General features: G+C 44.3%; 1 protein-coding gene across 2 annotated transcripts in view; it reads left to right on the forward strand.

Annotated features, from left to right (window-relative positions):
• The first annotated feature begins 288 nt into the window (after positions 1-288).
• CAPS (calcyphosine) overlaps positions 289-19,811 on the forward strand; it is a 73,696-nt gene continuing 54,173 nt past the window's right edge. Inside the window, exons 1-3 of one of the 2 annotated variants that reach the window (XM_078670450.1) lie at positions 289-442; positions 8,038-8,201; positions 12,261-12,438. In XM_078670450.1, the coding sequence (XP_078526576.1) occupies positions 323-442; positions 8,038-8,201; positions 12,261-12,438 (462 nt within the window). In that variant the 5' untranslated portion in view covers positions 289-322. Of the gene's footprint in view, positions 476-8,037; positions 8,202-12,260; positions 12,439-19,811 lie in introns of both variants that reach the window. The other variant, XM_078670449.1, reaches the window with a different exon arrangement.

The raw sequence follows: 19,811 nt of genomic DNA on the forward strand, positions 1-19,811 counted from the left end.
TTAACCTGCTGTAAATATGAAACTGCATTTATCAATCAACTGTATTACCATAGAACAGTACATTTTGTTTCTAGTGGTAGGTTTTCAAAAGAAACGTGTATGCTACATATCTGCAATTTAAACTCGCCTGTTAAATTAGTATTTTTACAGCATTGAGTTTTGAAAACATTGCTTCATAGTTATTATTTGCCTAACCAATTAGATCAATGCTCCGAAACCCCTAAGCTGACACGTAGTCCCTCCTCTATGCCCATGGTTTTCCCAAGGGAGCCGTTGCCAGGATCTCCAGCGACGCCCAGCCGCATGCCGAGCCCTGCCTGCTATGCGGCTGCTCTGCGGCTCGCGCGCGGGGGGCGTGGCCTGGGGCGGGGTGGGACCGGCGGAGGGCGCGGCACAGGTGCAGAGCACAGCAGCCCGGACACACCTGAAGCAGCAGCCAGAGGTGAGAGCTCGAGGACTAGAGAATTATTACTGGGTAATAAGGGATCAAACTTCTGGAATTAGTCTGGGACAATAATACAACTGAAGAAGTATTTAAGTTACTGAAGCTTAATATTAATACGAAAAACCATAAAAATGATTTCGATTTAAATACATGCCTGGGTAATAACTTGCGCCTGATAATTTACATGAGTGCTCTGATTTTTAATGAATACAGGAACTTACTTCACAATTGCTCTATATATTTCCTTGCTTCTGCTGTAGTTTGTCGACGGTCTTTCCATTATTAGATATAACAGCATGTGCTTGTCGCTATTTCAGTAACTTTGGAATAAATATATGTATTAGGAATAATTGCAAAGAGTTTCTCTTGCATTTGTGAGATGTGACTGCGGCGGCGCATGGGCGCTCTTTTATTCAATATGTGCATAAAAGAATCATCGTCATTAATCACATCGTGTAATATCTGTTTTAAGAGAGGGATTGGAGCCCGGTAGTCGGGACAAGGAGCAGTTAATAGTAACAGACACAACTGACCGCAATACAACAGAATAATTTATAAGGCGAGTATGCAGCTTAAAATAAAAATCGTCAGCGTTACACGTTCAAAATTAACACAGCATAATCCTTGATCAGCAGACATTTTGGATACTTATTTCTAAAGGCAATTCCCTTATGCAGTTTTGGCCTCTTGGTTCTATTTGGTGTCTAGAGGGAGGGCAGAGCCACTTTAGGTAAAGAGGTGTCTATTTGAGACGAATGGAAATGACCCCCCCTCTACCAATATATATACCTTGGACAAATTCCAATGGCAGAATTGCACCCAGGCATAAAATAAAACAATCTATCAATGTTTTTTAAAAAAAATGCATAAAACAGGATAAACAAACCATTTGTGTGAGCACTTGGTTTGGGGAACAAAATATAATGTGAATGTTCTGTCTGCCTTTGTATGAAATTAGAGGTTCCAAGCGCTCTCCTTCCTAGGAAATGGGCTCCAGAGATAAGGTGCTCCTTTCTATAAAAAGACACGCAATGCTCTGATGCTGCCAGTGCTTAACTGCAGTATACCTAGAATGGTAAATTTGTGGTAGAAGTGGGGAAACTTTAGGGGTGCCTGTGAGCATTTCATAATTTTTAATCTTATGCTTCTTTGCTCCTCAGGTTATGATCTTAACGAAGCAGTATCTTTTTGTAACCTTTTTTCATTTGCTTAGGTCCTGCAGGCGGTTACCTGCAGGTTATTGGTTATCTCCATCGAGGTCTCCATAAGTTGTCTATCTGGTCTTGTTATTTTCCTCTAAACTCTATATGATGAATTGTGGAATACACTTTCTTAATTTGAAAGGAGGAATACCTGCACTTCTGAATAGTTTGCAATACTTATAGTGAGATCGAATTCACACTTGTTAGTAGATAACAAGTGTTCGATGTAGTGCATACTGTATTTTTATATTTCCATTCCAAGCAATTCTTTGTTTATCCATTCTACTATGTGTTTCGATTGATTGTGAGGTGTATGTTAGTGTCCTGTGGTCCCGTTACAGCACTGTGTAACCTATCCTTGTTGCAGGTTTTTCTGTTGCTTATTTCCTGGGATTTCTGGTTCACTTGTGTTCGCGCTAGCATTGATGGAATGGGATCATGTAGTGCATGTTCGATCTACTCCATCTGCTACTGTCCCTTTCACTTGTTTTTAGTTTGAAATCAGTTAATGCTGAATTCGCACTAAGTGTGGGGTGAATGGTGGGGTGTGGTCTATGATTTTGTTCCTTCTATCTTGTGGCCAATATGTTATGCTCCTCCATCTAACCCAGTTGAGTAAAGTCAGTGAATCTGCCCGCGTGTAGGTGGGAATATCTTTTTTCCAGACAAGTGCATTTCAATTTCCTAGTGTCAGTATTGCCCATTTTGGTGTGCCTCCTGAAACTCCCTGTCGCCAAAGGTCGATTAATATTAATATCTCTAGCATTCTGTAATTTTCTTGCGATAGTTGATGCAAGCCTGCACAAACCTAACCGTATAATGAGAACTGTATCCCACGGAAGTTTCTTGGCAGACCCATTTCTATAATAGCAGCTATGGAATTTAGGCCACACTGTCAAAAATGTTACTTTAATTGCACTGAACTCTTTAGTGATTGCAGCAACCCTTTCTCTAATGATAGTTGAAACTTTCAGACGGTACTGAATTGAACTATCATTTTTGGCATAACCCTAAGAAAACAATTGTAAATCCTGAAGAAGTCTTGATCCTTACATCTTTAGGCCAGTCTGATCTCTTCAACATCATGTTTTACTTTCAGCAAATCTGTATAAACACTATACCTCTCAGATGTACTCTCGGAATTACAGTGTGCCAATTTACTGCATGTAGTCATTCATCTAGTTCAATCTCAAAGTTTCCTTTTTGATATTTGGGCATAATCTCTTTTGTAAAGCTGGTTCACCATTTGCAGACTCGGCAAATAGCATGGCGGTACATTTTCAAAAACAGTTTTGGGCCAAATAATGATCTGTTTCAACTTTTGGCAGAACATACCCTAAAACCATGTAAGAGCCCGTGGGTAAATTCATTTTCTTCTATTGGTGTTCCTCCTCTTCTCTTCCTCTCACAATTAGAGTTAATACTACATAATGAAGTCCACCCTACTGCCAGTGTAGGTGTGCAGGCTAAACGGAGAGCAAAATAGGGATTCAAAAAGAACAATTATTGAATTAAATGTCTGTCCACCATCTAGCCTTGCTCTTACTCTTCAGGTCCATAGAGGCTGTTTAGTAAGTGGGGAACATGTTAAAGTTACTTGAAATACCCAAGTAAAATAAATACACACTTCTGCATTGAGTTTTAAAAGTGAATGTAAGACAAGACGAGTTGAAATTAACTTTCCAAATGATCCACTTCTCATTATAAATGCCTTTCACATTATTTATGTTAATTTACTTCCTTATACCAAAGCCCTTCAACCCAGTATGACAATTCAGGGGATTTTTGTGAAATGTTACGTTTCTGTAGCATCACAAGTCATCATTTTGTATTGAATTGTCTCCTTTATTATATTCCTGAAAATTATGCTTTGAAAAGCTAAATACCGGCAGCCTACAGGCAAGTGCAGGACAGTGGCACTAATACCTTTTGTACAGATAAGTCTTTTTAATCCTGTTTCTAGGCAGAGCTAAAACGTACAGAGCAGAGATCATAGAAACTAGTACAATGGGGGAGAGGCAGCCCTACATCATGTGATGAAGGCTGGTCATTATTTGGAAAAGAATATAAAACACAATGCAAATTGTACTCAATGGTTTAAAGGGAATTCTAATTTAAATATAGACACAGTGGCACTTTTTTTGCTTTATGTTTCTAATAGTATGAAAAGTATATTTTCAATTAACCAAAACCACACCGTATAGCACACAGTGGCCACCTAGCTGCCCCATAAGAAACCCCTCTGCATCTAGCAAGTCACAGTTTCAGCTATTAAAATAACATGGTCAATATCCTTGCAGAAACAACAGTGCCAGTAAATCCAGGATACAAAGAAAAAATCATTCTTTTAGGGCCAGATGCTTTCTGTAAAATCACAGAGGTGGCTCCAGTTTCTGAAACAAGTAAAACAGAGCAGCATAAATGGATGGGAGAAGTAGGAAATTAGTGAGTCGCAGAGGAATATTGATTGCCTAAATGAAATCTGGGCTTTTATCTAAGCTCAGCAGTAACATGTGTTTTTTTTCTGGAAGGATGAGGGGCTTCCCTGGTGGTCTAAAAAACCAAACCACAATTTACATAGCAGCTAAAACACAAAAAAGAGTACGGAGTGAAGCTGCTGCACATGTTGATGCTTACGATTTGTTGTAGTGATTTTTTTTATAACTGTTGCTGGTGTTAGCAAAACCTACAGGTTAGGGCATTAAAATAGGCTGCACAAAATTGGAGAGAACATGAGGGCAACTTCCCCGTAATTGTGGTCCTTCCAGCGGTGTTGTTTTCTTGGCATTTTTTCACATTGAGGAACAGGATGTAGAATTTTGGACCATGAGGCTGAGAGTGGAACCACTCAGTTATGCTTGTTGTGCTGCTGCTCTCTAGTACAGGGGGTCTTCAAACTGGGGCGTGGACCCCCCTATGGGGGCCTCAAGTGATCCCATGGTAGGCGCCAGGCTCTAGCCTAAAAAATAATTATGCTAATAACAGTGCTTTGTTTTCAGCTGAAGAAATTGAGCGGCAGTAAGCTGCTGTGTAAATGGCCTTCACTAACATCTTTTTCATTTATATCCTGGTTGGGAATAGGTGTCAAAAAGGAAAGGCCTCCAAATATGGTTCAAAACCCCCACCCTCATTTCTAATATTCCGACTGGATACTTTTACACGTTAGTTAGGCCTGCCTGACCAGAATAGTATGTTTGTCAATCACACATTTGATTGCGTTTTTAAAATGGTAATAGAACTTAACTGCAATGTTTAAATAAGTCTACAACTTGTTTAAAGTAGACTTATTTAAACATTGCTAATTTAATTGAATAATTTTGAGGGGGGGCTGATGATTTTGTTTTTTCACTGGGGGGCACAGCATTAGAAAGTTTGAAGACCACTGCTCCAGTGAGTATCATTAGAGCACTTCATGAAAAATCACCAGCTTGAGAATTTGAATAATTATTTTGACTTTCTTATTCCACACAGTTTCTGATTGTCTTGTTGTCCATAATTTCTTTGTTGAGGTGTTCCTTACTTTGCATGTTTTGTACAGTGAACAAGCTACAGATAGATTATCTGGGTTTTTACGGAAAGCAAGATGGTTAGTAGTCATGCTGTTCTCGATCCAAAGTTATTTTGACACTGTGAGGGGGTCTGTCAAGTTTCCTTCTCTATTATCCAATAGAGTGTGGATTCCTCTCATACTGAATTTATTAGTATATGTGAAAGTAGTAAAGAGTCTCCTTAAGAGCCATTGAAACAACTGGAAAATACTTAATTCCACCTTGAATTGGGAATTACAAGTAGTAATCGATCTCTGGATAAGGCTTCCATCTTGAAAATGGCCATTCATAAGGTTAGGCCATACCCCTTTCTTCTAATCATTAGCTGCCGGAATTACAGGGCTAAGACAGGGCACAGAATGAACAACTCATTGATGGAAACTATGCATACTGTAAAATAATGAAAGATTAGTAGCACTGTTTTATAAGTAAATTCGGCAATTGGTAAGAAGCTCAATTATCTTGAGTAGTACTACAGTAGCAATAAAGCAGAAATCGATCTAAACTTTGGTTAATTTGATGTGTCTTCACACGAAACTGGTTATGGTAATCAGGAAATAGCTTGTTCCATTCCTGTTGTCTTGCACCGAGCTTTCAAAAAGGAGTCTTCTTAACATTCTTAGGAATCTTATTCTTAGTAACCAAGTCCTGATAAAACAACATTCCAAAGGCTCCACTACCAAGATGAGCTGATGCATGTATAATTTTCCCTTTTTCGTTCTCAAGGTAGTTGTCAAAAGAAACAAAGGATCCCAGTATTATTCACATAAGTCACACTAAGGAAGCCAAGAAAAACCAAAGGAAATGATGGACGGAGCGTTGACAATACAAGCACTCACCCCCAGTCAACTGATCTGGGTTTAATCCATCACCATTCTTTAGCCCACTCTGCCACCCCAGTTCAGACATGGCCATATGCAAATCAGTCTGACCCTGTGCCTCATGGGAACAGTCCAGCCCGAACTGCCAAGCCATGCCTTCCCTGGACCGGAAACAAGCTACCAAGGACCGGTTTCTGGCATTTCAGCCGTCTTCAGCCCGGCTTGCCTGAATCCAGTGGCAAAGTGAGCAAGGGACTCACGTCTGAGCATACCCTGCCAACTTATGGCGAACAAAGAAAAACCAAAGGAAATGATGGACGGAGCGTTGACAATACAAGCACTCACCCCCAGTCAACTGATCTGGGTTTAATCCATCACCATTATTTAGCCCACTCTGCCACCCCAGTTCAGACATGGCCATATGCAAATAAAAAAGAATGGTGATGGATTAAACCCAGATCAGTTGACTGGGGTGAGTGCTTGTATTGTCAACGCTCCGTCCATCATTTCCTTTGGTTACACTAAGGAAGCCACCACACTGCTATCTTCATGGAAGATAATTGAATTCTACAAACCTTTTAAGGCCATTTAGACTGGTCTAGATCAAATGCCAACCACTACCACATTATTTTGGTATTCATATTACCGGAATTGACATCTTCTGTTTATACTGCTGTCATTCTTTATTATGTAAGAAAAAAATGTCGCACTCCTTTACAATGTAAATGGACACTAAACTACTCTGTTCTTAAAGGAGGTTTGATAAAAACAGAAACATTGCTTTTAGTTTTGTTAGTTTGAATGGGTTGAAAAATTCAACTTTACTAACGTAACTGCTGTATTGTCTGTTTACCAGAATGTAATTCTTTCCTTGAAATTGATATGTTGGCTGGTTGTCGTCTAGCTTTTCCGGTGTCCTGTCTCCTAACTGTCTTCCTCCATTTTCTGCTTTATAGATTGTTATAGATATGAAATTTCTTGGGTTGAGCACGTCTAGAATGTGTACATTAATGCTGTTTAACATAATTACATTACATGAACTTCCATTCAGTGAGCATTTGAGTTGTTAAGTCACAACAGCCTTCTTAGCTAGACACAACACATATATATTTGTCTCTAGTCATACTATTGTATTAGGTCATCTGGCAGCTTTGTCAATAACCCGGTTTTTATGACCCTTGTAAGTTCCCTAGAAACGCCCAAGATTATATCGTGGTTAATGGCATTTCACAGAGTTTCCCCAACAGATGGAATTAGGTTAGTCTTGAACACCAAAGAAGGGGAAATGATTTTAGTTGAGTGTCTTAATGTCCTTTTACTGCTCGCATGGAAACTGTTCATGGGTTATTTCATCAAGATATTTCAAAGTGGAGACACAAGCTTTTTTCTATGAATAGAAATGACATTTACTCCTTCAGTTAAGTTTCATTATCTCTCTTTATATGTCAATAGCACGTTTTTCATGCCACCTTCACTTAACTGCTTTGATCACAGCCGCCCCAAAGGGTAGTTTTTGAATTATATATCATATGTTTAGAGAGGAATTTTTAAGGTAGGTGTTTCATCTACTTATTAAGTAATAAAGTATATCTGTTATACTACCAATGATCTTATGTTTAACAAGCGTGACATATGTTTGCTGTACTCTATTTTCTGAATCTCTTTCCCTTCCTTCATTGAACTAATATATGACATTCTGCAGTACAGTGCTATGTTTTTGCTTGCCATCCTTATTTATCATCCCTTGATTATAGTAATCAAAGCATTTTAACTTAAACAACAAAGTCACTCGAAAATGTTTCTTTCCCCCACGATTGCCGGTGTCCAGAGGATTTGTTGTGTCAGCTGTTCCTAGTTCTGTAATGGTGGTAATTGCAATATTCTGGAAGACTTCTTTTTTTTTCTTTCTTTTTTTTATAAACTTTGTTTATCTGGAAGACTTCTACTTTGTTTTGGTGTTAATCTGTTTGAAAATTGTTTACATATTGTATCACTTTTCAGTGACCTATTATATTTTATAGCTATCTAGTACATCAACCCTCTTTAAGATGTCTGGAAGAGCACTCCTCGAGAGAGATATGGTTTCCAATGCGAAGAAGAAGATGGATAAGTGCCAAGACCCAGTGGAAAAGCTGAGGCTACAGTGCTTAGCAAGAGGATCGGCAGGAATCAAGGGTCTGGGCAGGTAGAGTATTACAAACAGCTCCCATGTTATGAAAACTTAGTTAACAGATAATTAACAGTAATTAGGAGCCTCTTATCCCAAAGGTAGCTTTCTCAGCCCTTGTCTCAGAATTGCTGAGGCGAGATCCACCAAACAAACACTCAAGATTCTCGGCCAGGTTTGGCTGTGCAATTGGGATGAAGGTCTGCTTTTTGAGGCCTAATATATTTAATTAGTTAGGGGCATAATCCCTTAGAGCACAAAATTACACTAATGAACCGTAAATCATCCTTAAACATTAATATTTAATCTTCATAATTGCCCAGTGTAGCGAATGTGTACACACAATGCATCTTATATTAGGTTAGGAGATGGTCTAGTCGAATAACCAGAACAAAGTTTGTAGTATTGCTATCCTTCTGAGGCGACAGGCAACATTGCACATATGTAAGCAAAGGCTTTTGTTGATAGATTAGAGTTTGATTTATATATATTTGTGATACTTTCTTTAGAGTCTAATATTTAGTTTGTGAAAGTGATGAAAGAACCACACGATTATGAAGGACTTACTTTTATCAGTATAGATCTGCAGGAGGAACTTATAAATTGGAATTTGTTATTTTGCCACAGTATTTAGATCTGTTTATTATTTTTGGAGCTTATGATTCCCTATGTCAGAAAAAATAACTTTGAAGAAAAAAAAACAATAAAGGAACACGTTCAAAGGGAAAATATTTATCCAGCAGTGGAGCTGACACAGCATTAAGGCACATCTTGGCTTCGTACCAATGTGGTGTGATGCGGAAGTTCAAAGAGCGGACTAATGCCTTGCTTTGTATTTCATCAAGGTGTATTGTGTGTGTTTGTGGTGGGCGTGGTCGTGGGGTAGAAGGACTGTTGTATCCTGGCAGCTGTGCAAAATAAATTTGTCTTCCAGTGGCAGACATCCAAAGACTTGTTTGCTCTTCTTTCTGAGTGTGAATATTGTGAAAACAAATAGAAGAGGGGAAAACAGTAAGCAAGTTTAAGATGTCTAGCAAGCTGTTATAGAGTTGATCAATGCAGAGTTTGCTTTACTGAGCATCTACACAATCTGCCAAGACACTCTGCCTGCACCCACTGTGCTTCACACAAGGGGATGAAACATTTGGTTCCGGTGCTGGAATATATTAAGAGTTTGGGTTATTCAATGGAGCTTAGCTGATTGTTAGACCTGGCAGCCTTAGTTAGGTTGATCTTCCCCCCAAACTTTTAGCCTTCGCTCCTCCTTTTATGCTGAATTCGTTTTTGTTAACCATACCACTGTTAAAATGCTTGTGCTCACTCCTTTAAACATGGTGAAATGTGTGTAAGCCACATTGACACATTTAATTTACGTGTGAGCCCCTGATAAAGTGGTATCTGGGGTCTGTAAATGAAATGCTACTATCGGGCCTCCCGCACTAATTGTGCTGCCCACTTAAGTAGCCTTTTAAAACATAGCCCAGGTCTGCCATTGCAGCTTGTGTCTTCAGTTTAAACTGCCATTTGGACCTGACCACATAAGCCCATAGCCAGGACTAAACCTTCTTTTTTATTACATATAAGTCACCCTTAGGGTAGGCCCTAAACAGCCCATAGGGCACGGCTCAATGTTTTTAAACAGTTGGACATGCACGTTTCATTTTTACACACCCTGGTAGTGAAAAACTCTCAAATTCGTTTTTCACTATTGCAAGGTCTATCTCTCCTGTAGGATAACATTGGGTTACCTTATTACATTTACTGAGTGATAAATTTTGTTTGAGAGACAGTAGGAAAGTCAGGTTTGGTATCTGTCGAACTGTAATTTAAAATCCTCTTTGATGGCAAAGTCGGATTTTAACGCCTTCCATGCGTCGGACACCCCGGCCGTCTGACGTCACGGTGGGCATGTGCGTCGGACGGCTGGGGGCCATCTGACTTCCGCACGCATAAAATCCGCACGCACAGCGGGGAAATTTGCGCCGCAGCGAACGGGTTAAGTTCTGGTACTAACCAATTGGTGCCTGCATCCTCGTCCTGAGTCACACAGACTAGGTGTAGTTTGCCATTGCATTTTACTCCCAGACAGTATCACAGAGGGGTACTAGGTGTTGACAGGATGGGCGATCTCTGGCTGTATGAGGGTGTGGAACTGTCACATCTACGCTTCCATTTTAGTGGGACTGGCTCAGCACACACAAAGGACTTCACGCTAGCCCATTGTGCCTCCAGTTTGACCAGAGCAGGGAGGCAGAAAATTTCGGACACTTCTGTAAGAGGAAACTCCAGAAGCTTCACCCTCTTCAATGTGGCCACCATATATAAAAAACAGATCTTTAGACCTCCTTTTAAGCACACTCCTGGACCTGTGGATACAACAAAAGCAGGACACCCTGCTGCTTGAGGCCTGCTCTGCTTGCTGAGAAGAATGGACCTGCACCTTTAATCCCAGGCTGAAGTAACTCAAAGGGTTAACTGACTGACCTCCTGTTCTGAGCTACAGGGACACAACAAGCTCCAGAGGCCTCTCTGCAACTCTCCAGCTGACCTACTGCAACTGGACCTCCAACTGGACCTGTTTGTGAGCGCCGCTGGCCTCTGCTGGAGTAAATTCCTGATCCCTAAGTAGTGCCTCCCAGGTCCTGGACCATTGTGTGCCATCAGTTGAGCTCTTCCTTGAAAATAGGAGAAATCCTGCAGTGTTGGGTTCTTTGCGACTGTGAATGGGCATGTTTCCACCAAGATCTTACCGTCTCCGTCGACCGACAACATGAAGCTCTGGTGATTCCAAACTCTTTGCGCCCAAAGCCACCATTAGTGACTAACTACACAGTTTTGCGCTACAGCATTGACAGGCTGCGGTGACAGCCACCATGAATCTCCTGCGACGACCGTCCACAATGCCCAGTTGCTGTTCGCACAATAGAGATGACCGTCCTCAACTCCCGGCTTGCTCTTCATGCTGCAGCAACGACCATTTGCAACGGTTTCTCTGCTCCTCATAGCCTTCTCCACCGCGAACGGAACTCTTCGTACAGGACTTTAGAAGATACCTTTTTCAGCAGGACTAACCTGGCTCCATCACGGTCAGCCTGAATTTGTGACTTTCACCCAGTCTTGTGCAACCAGATAATCGTGAGTGGCCCTTTGTGCTATAAGGCGCTATACTTACTTAAAATCTTTGAAATTGCATAGCTCCGGTTTTACTCGTTGGATTTTTGTTGTTTTGTTGTATAATGAACCAAATGTATTGCATTTTACACTGTTTGTATGAATTGCTGTGGGATTTTTCTTGTGTTGTGTTTTCACTTTTTTACTGTTTGTGTGCTACATAAATACATTGCCTCTAAGTTAAGCCTGAATGATTTTGAATGATTTTGTGCCAAGCTACTAAGCACAGGTTAATGTTTGGACTTTTGTGGTTCACCCTGACACGGATTGTGGCTGTTGGTTAAGTAATGTTTCTCCCCCATCAACTAGCTCCCCAATTTCTCACACTATTTTTCAGCAATAATTAAGTATGGTTCCTATAGCTTTGAGAACTCATGTATGTATGAGAATCATTGTGTACTGCCTTTGCACGTTGAAATGTGGCTATATGACAGTGAGAATTGAATACATGACATAGAATCAAAAGTTAGTTATGCTTTCATCGCCATGATGCTTATGCACTTTCACCTTGAAGTGAAAAACACAGCCTGCATGGCACAGATACATTTGTGGAATACTGTTCAAGGCCAAGCTACGGACCAGCATAGCACTGACACTCCTTCAAAGTGTTGGATTTTTCTCTGCACACATTGGTAAAATATAGGCATCTGCTTACCTATCCCATACTGTTCACTTTATAATAAATAACTACAGACATAATTCTAGAGTGCTGTAGTTCACTCTCCACAATTCTGAGTATTTGCAACTAGACGAGGTCACAGGGTGCATTTATTACTGTCCCGGTGGGCTGAGTACACCAAAAATGACACATAATGCAGACCAACAGTATGGAGACAAGACTTATGGGACTGTGGTAACTTTGTTAAAATAAAAACGTGCTTTCTCCCTTAACTCTGTCCATTGCAGGGCTTTTCGAATCATGGATGATAATGGAAGTAGGTCCTTGGACATGGAGGAATTCTCCAAGGGCTTACATGATTATGGTGTTATTCTGGACAGTGACGAGGTGGAGATCGTATTCAAGCTCTTTGACAAAGACGGCAACGGGAACATTAATTTTGAAGAGTTTCTGAAGGCCCTGAGAGTATGTTCAATCTTTTTCAAATGAATGTAGTATTCAGTTGCTTGCACATGCTTTTGTATTGCCTTTTGCTATTTTGCAAATCATTTTCTTTAAAGTAACATGTGAATTGCCTTGCAAAATATTAATTCCTAATTTTTTGCCAAACTGTTTTGCTCGTACGTTGCAGAATTAGCAAAAATCTATATTTTGCCTTATCTGATCATCTAAGTACAGAGAGGGTGTCCTTATTATTTATGAAAGACAGTAGAGCATATGTGGAGGCCGATGAAAAAAGAGAATAGAGAGTGCAACAAAAATGGCAGCAACAGACACAAATAGGGTATGGAGGTGGACAGAAGCCTATCGGCAGTAATAGGAAGAGAGCAATTTGCACTGGACAGCAGACAGAAACATGCATTGGCAAAGCAAATAGGTGTAACATGTTTTGGCATTTGGATGAAGCGTGTGCAGACCATACAAACATTTGATATTTATACAGCACTTACTGCCCTGACCAGATGCCAAATCGCTTTGGAGTTAGGTAACAAACTATTCTGTGTCAACCCAATGTTAATGATTTAATCATGCAAAAGGGTCACTGTTTTGTGTTGTTTTCACTCAGTGTCATGAAGTTTGCAGCCTGTATTGCATACACATGTATTGTGCAGTTCCTTATATACGGAGGGTAAGGTCATGTGTTTTGAGTTATATGGGTTGCTACACACTGATAGCATTTATATATCACTTTCTACTTTACAGGAGGTACTGAAATACACAAGCACTTTGTGGCTGAGAAACATACCACTCAGTGGAATACTTGCAACATAAGGGATACTAGTCAAGCAAATGTTTTTTTTTTTTTTTTTCCGATTTATATAGCACGTTATAACCCAGGGGTCTCTAAGCGCTTGTCCAGTAAACACAGCAGAAATCCTGAAAGGGCCCGTCCCTGGAGTTATAGCCCACCCCAGGCCTTCTGGAAAAGAACGGTTTTTAACTTCTTCCGGAAGGACAACAAATTAGGTTCCTTACGCAGCTCCACCGGTAGATTATTCCAGACTGCTGGGAGGGTATTAGAGATGGCCCGACCGCCCACTGTCGCCAGTCTGAAGCGTGGTTGGAAAAGAAGGGTTGCTTCCGCAGATCTTAGCGCCCTACCCGGTTTGTATGGAATCAGGCGGGTCTTAATGTATCTTGGTGCCTTACCATAGAGCGATTTATGTGCAATACATAAACCTTTGAAGTGCACCCTCTGTCTTATTGGGAGCCAATGCAGCTCACGCATAAGTGGGGACACATGCGTGCTCCTGGGTTTCTTATGAATGAGCCTAGCGGCATCATTCATCACCACCTGAAGTTTGTCCAAGAGTTTTTGGGGCAATCCTAAATAAAGCTAATTACCGTAGTCCAACCTTGCTAATATCATTGAGGACACCGCTCGTCTCAAGGTGGAATAGGACAATAGTGGAGCAACTTTCCTAAGTTGCCGGAGCAGGCCAACACAAGTTCCTACCACCGTGGTGATTTGCTTCCGCATGGAAAGTTTATCATCCACATGGATGCCTAGGCTTTTTACAGCTACTGCTGGCTCCGGGGGCGGCCCAAGTTCCCTAGGCCAGAACCCGTCGTGCCATGGATTGCCAGCGATGGTAATAGGTAGAACCTCCGTCTTGTCCGGGTTAATTTTTAAGGAGTTCAGCGACATCCAATTAGCTGTGTGCTTAAGAATGGTTTGCAGATTTGCTGACGCCCCAGGGACATTATCCATTTGGATAATGATTTGAGTGTCGTCAGCGTAGTTATAAACCTGACAATCCATTTGATTAAGAAGTGAAATCAAAGGTTGGAGGTATATATTAAATAACAGGGGCGACAAAGCCGACCCCTGTGGCACTCTGCAGGAAATTGGTGTTGCAGTGGAGAGCAGTTCTCCCAGCTGAACTCTTTGTGTCCTCCCTTGTAGGAAAGAAGCAAACCAGGCATGGGCTGTGCCCTGGATGTCGAAGTCCCTCAGCCGCGACAGAAGTTGTTTATGACACACGGTGTCAAACGCTGCGGAGAGGTCTAACAACACCAGGGCACCAGATATCTTCTTGTCTGCCCTATTCCTGAGCTCATCCACAATCGACAGCATGACCAGTTCCGTGCTGTGATTCGCACGGAACCCCGATTGATTTGGTTCCAACAGATCGTTCCTTTCTAGATGGTCAGAAAGCTCGGACAGAACATGCTGTTCCAGCACTTTGGCGAGGAAAGGGATCTGGGAAATAGGCCTAAAGTTTTTTAGGCATTTCACATCAGCCCCCGGTTTTTTTAGCAAGGGAATCAACCTTGCCTCCTTGAAGGCTGAAGGAACCTTGCCTAGTGCTAAGGATGAGTTCAAGAGAGTCAAAACCTCCTCTTCTATTCCTGGCATAGCCAGTTTGAATACTTCAGGGGGACAGGGATCGGCCTGGGAGCCGGACTTAACTCGCCCCATAAGCAGGGACAGTTCTTCTTTCGTGATTGGAGGAAGCATGTCCAGAGGTTTGTCCACCAGCTTTTTAGTCGACGTAGCCTGTGGGGGGCAGGCATGTATGGGAGTACAGGCAATTTCCGAAATAAGGTCTTTTATTTTACTAGTGAAGAAGTTCTGAAACCTCCGACAGTCCTCTAAAGTGAACTCCGGCCTTTGTTCTTTTACTTTCCTGAGTTCATTTAGGACTTGAAAGATTTCTTTCTGAGGGTCTTTGGCTGTAATGATCCTTTCCTCGTAGAAATCCGCCTTCCTAGCTATTATTGCCCGTTTGTAATTTGCTAATTCTAGCATGTAAAGACTTCTCGCCTTAGTGTCATAGGCTCTGCGCCAAGCTCTCTCCGTCTTGCGTAGAGCTCTCTTCTTCTCCCTTAAAGAGTCATTGTACCAGGGAGACCCTGGGCCTCTGTTTACTAAGTTGACCCTGCGTGCTGGCGCCACATAGTCGGCCGCCCTTCGAAGTCTAACATCTAGATTGCTACAAAGAACATCAGGGTTCTCATCTTGACGGTTCTGAGATGGATTAGCTAAGAGATGTGCCACCATTTTGTCTCCATTGATGTTCTTCCATTTCCTCACCAACCTCTGTCCTTCTACAGGTTTAGTTTTTTGTGGGTTCATCAGGAGATCTCCCTTCAATAGGTAATGATCCGACCAAACACACGGTCGCGTGATCATCGCTCCCTGTACCGGTAGTGACGTCCACACCAAATCGAGCGTGTGACCTTTCACATGTGTCGGCCCCTTTACTTGTTGGGTTAGACCTAACGATGATAATGCCTCATCAATGTGGCTAGCCTGCCCTTCTCTCGGGGTAGTTTCCCAATGATAATTAAAGTCTCCCGAGATGACCAAATTATCATATCTCGAGCGCAGGTCCTGCACTAATTTCAAAAATAGGTCAGGGAATTCCGGCATAGCCCAAGGAGGACGATACACTACCAGGACAGTCAAACAATCTGTCCCCAGTCTAAGTTTAACACCTAAAACCTCCGCCCCGCCCACATTTTCTGCTAAAATTGTTTCTCCCCGCATACGATCAGCAAAGAAAAGTGCCACCCCTCCACCTCTTTTCTCTCCCGCTCTATTATAGTGTAGGACCGAGAAATTTGCCGGTATGGCAGCCACAAGATCCGGTAGCGAGGAATCCTCCAGCCATGTCTCCGTGATTCCCAGCACATCAAACTCTCCATCCTCCAATAATGTAAACACCTCTCCATTATGTTTTTGGAGGGAACGGGTGTTTAACAACCCGTAATGTACAACCCCCGCTTTATGGGCAGAAGGCCACCCAGAACCTTTCTCCGGAGCCTTCCATAGTCCTACCTGTTGAAGCAAGGCCACGCTCCCCTCCTCAAGGGGTGTGCAAGTCAAATTGATTGCCATAAGCTCACCTCTGTCATAAGTAATGCGCGAACCAGGGGGTCTGGCCCCGGGTCCCGTCTGGTCCTGGATGGGCATAGATGGGCTCACCTCTGGCGAACCTCCGGCGCGCGCGCGCCTACGCTGCGCGCTAGCATATGGCAGGTTTAAATGGCCTCCTGTAAGCCTATCGCGTCAGCCAGCAGCTAGCCTGCTAACCAAGATGTCTGCCGCAGCCGGCAGTACCTCACCCAAGAAGTCCCCCTCGCAGGTAGAAGCAGCTAAAGGGCCGCTGTAACAGCGGTGAGATCTCCTTATTAAAGTGCAGGCAATGTCCTAAGAATCCCCGTTACCCTCGCAGAGAGCGCGGTGGAATTGTGACGAGATAAAACGGCAAAAGCCACAAAGATTAAACAAAGGGTAAATTATAAAATATAAAATATAAAGTTCTGTAGTAGGGGATCTCTGTGTATAGTCATAATCTAGTGAATAGTCCCGCCCATGTGCGTGGACCCCGGAGCAATCAAAAATAATCTCTTACAGTGTCAAAAAATGCAGAAAAGCATAGACACTTAAGAGAGAATTTAAAGACAGATAATGCAGCCTAAAAAAGGCTACACTGTCCAGTACTTCAACTAGAAATTCCACCATAAAATCCACAAAACAGCAAAAACCTGTACAGATTTCCATTGCTTTAACAGCAAACTCCCTCAGGAATGATAGAGAGAAGAACCTGGACAGACAAGCCCCATAGGCTGCCATTATGTGGCTCAAAACAGGATACTGTGCCTTTAAGAGAATCTTCCAGAACCTTCTCCCAGTATCCCAGAATGCACAGCAGGTCCAACTTACTTTCAGTTCTTTTTTCCGGCTCCTGCAAGCAGGACCCTGGAGCATTGAGCTCTCCCTTTTCAAGGGTTTTGTTGGTGTTTTTTTCACTAAATTCGATTTTGTGTACTTTTAAAGTACTTTGGTGACTTTCTTCTTGGTTTTCTGCACTCTTTTGTTGTCCATAATGCCTGCATTATTTGACAAATGCCCGGAGTGCTCCAGGAAGAAGGCCAAGTCAGACCCCCATGAGGTGTGTATCCTCTGCCTTCCCTCTTCCCACATCCCAGAGGAGTGTGTGATCTGTAGAGGCTTCTCTGGCAGGACCCTGAAGGACAGGAGGAAGATCAGACTTCAGGGACTTGAAGAAAGAAGACTGAAGGCTCATGGTGGGTCTGGAGGGGCTTCTACTGCCCATGCTGAGGCTTCTGGGGGGCTCCCCAGGGGCAGGAAGTCCAGCAAACGTCCAAGGTCTCCGTCTGGGTCGGTTGCTATGACCACGACGTCGAGAGGAAGGTCCACGGCCAGTTCCCGGTCTCCCCAGGGCTCTAGGTTGAGAAAACATCGCCCGTCGACGTCGAGGGACTTACACAGGCTGCCGTCGAACCCGGTGTCGATTTCCTTGTCGTCGGCGTCGAGTGGACGGCATCGGAGGGCCCGGCGTCGGCGCTCGCCGTCGAGGCGACACCGCCGTTCGCCGGCGAGGACATCGTCGTCGTAGTTGAGGGGATCCTCGTCGTCGAGGACGGCGAGGTCGCCGTCGAGGCGGAAGAGGTCTCCGGCGCTGAAGAAGTCGACGTCGAGGCGATCGAAGAGGTCGACGTCGAGGCGATCGAAGAGGTCGACGTCGAGGCGATCGAAGAGGTCGTCGGGGCGGTCGTCAAGGCGCCAGCGCCCGTCGTCGAGGTTTAGAGGTTCGTCCATCTGGTCGGGGTCGACGTCGAGGCATAGATGCCGGTCGACGCCGAGGAGTGCGAAACGGTCGACGCCGAAGTGCCGCTCGACGACGAAGGGACCACGGTCGACGTCTGAACACCGGTCTTCGACGTCAGGGGGTCGTAAGGACAGGCCGAGGACTGTGGGGGGCTCCCCTCGGTCAGAACAGGATGGTGGCTCGCCGGGAACGGCGTACTCAGAGGTGTATACACCGAAGAAGACGGTTATACAGCCTCCTCCTCCTCCTTTGCCTAGAGGGCCTCCTCCGAGGGCTTCGACCCCTCCTCCATTGCCTCCTCTACCTGCTCTTCCGTCAGAACCGCAGGCCCCGGTGCCGGGTGCTCCTCCTCCGGTTCCACCGAGATCGGTGTCGATGCCCAGACTTCCGACACCTCCGAAGAAGACTCCTAAGTCGAAGGTTCCTCCTAAGCCCAAGACGTCCGACCCGGGGAAGCCGGCGGAGCGTCCCAGACCCAGGAGATCGAGGTCACGCTCAGGGAGAAGGGACAGATCTAGGAGTGGACACGGATCCTCCTCGAGATCCAGACATAGCCATAGGAGGCATAGGTCCAGGTCCCGTTCGGCCTCTGGGACCCGTTCATATTCACCTACATTATCGGATTCACCGGAGACGAGGGTGTCTATGATAGATGACATTGGCACGTTCCAGGAGGTTCTCCTGAGAGGGGCGGCGAAGTTGGGGATCAAGGTGACGGCCCCTACGCCCACAACTTCTGTGATCTTCGAGACTTTGCACACGAAGCACCTGTCTCGCCCCCTACTGCCTTTGGTGCCAGGACTGGTTGAGCCGGCTGAACAGCTCTTCCTTACGCCGGCGGTGGTGAAAGCTGCTCCCTCCAGGCTTGACAAGAAGTACAGGGCTCCAGAGTCGGACCCGGCCTTCTTGCGGAAGGACCCAGTGCCTGATTCGGTGATTGTGACGGCGGCTCGGAAACTTCATGCTACCTCCCCGTCCTCCACTGTGCCTCCGGATAAGGAGAGCCGCTGGATTGACTCAGCTGGACGGAAGGCGTGTGGGACGTCTTCCACGACGATGAAGGCCTCCAGTGACTCGGCGTTGTTGGGACGATACGACCGTGCACTGTGGGATTCCGTGGAACAGTTTGCGGACCTTGTCCCGCGCGACAGGAAAGAGGACTTCATGGAGATCGTCCAGGAAGGGATGCTGGTTTCGAACCAGGCCATCAGCGCCGCGGCGGATATCTCCCTGCTGGCCGCGCATGGATACTGCCACGGTATCAATCAGAGACGCCATGCTTGGCTCCGGCTGACGTCGCTCAAGCCTGAAGCGCAACAACGAGTGGCAAATCTGCCGTTTTCCGGCGACACCCTCTTCGGAAAACACGCAGATGACGAAATGGCCAGGATGAAGGCCGAGGCTGAAACCCTGACGGCTGTGGGCTTGGAGAAGCCCAAAGAAAAGAAACCCTACCGCCAGTTCCAACGACGGTTCGGGTCACAGGGTAGAGGAAGGGGACAGTCTTCTGGGCAACAACAGCAGCAGCAACAACAGCAGCAATACAGAAGACCCTTCCAGAAACGTCAGAAGGGTAGAGGTGGACAGCAGTCCTCTACCGCGAACAAGGGCCCGGCTGGGTCTCGACCCTGAGCGGTTACTTCCCCTTCGTCCGTTACCCGCTCCGGTGGGGGGAAGCATTCAATTTTTTCTGGCAGAGTGGAGAAAAATTACTCAGGACAAGTGGGTGCTGAATATTGTTTGCAATGGATACAG

The sequence above is a fragment of the Lissotriton helveticus genome, chromosome 12 (assembly GCF_964261635.1).
Source record: "Lissotriton helveticus chromosome 12, aLisHel1.1, whole genome shotgun sequence".
NCBI classification, from domain to species: Eukaryota; Metazoa; Chordata; class Amphibia; order Caudata; family Salamandridae; genus Lissotriton; species Lissotriton helveticus.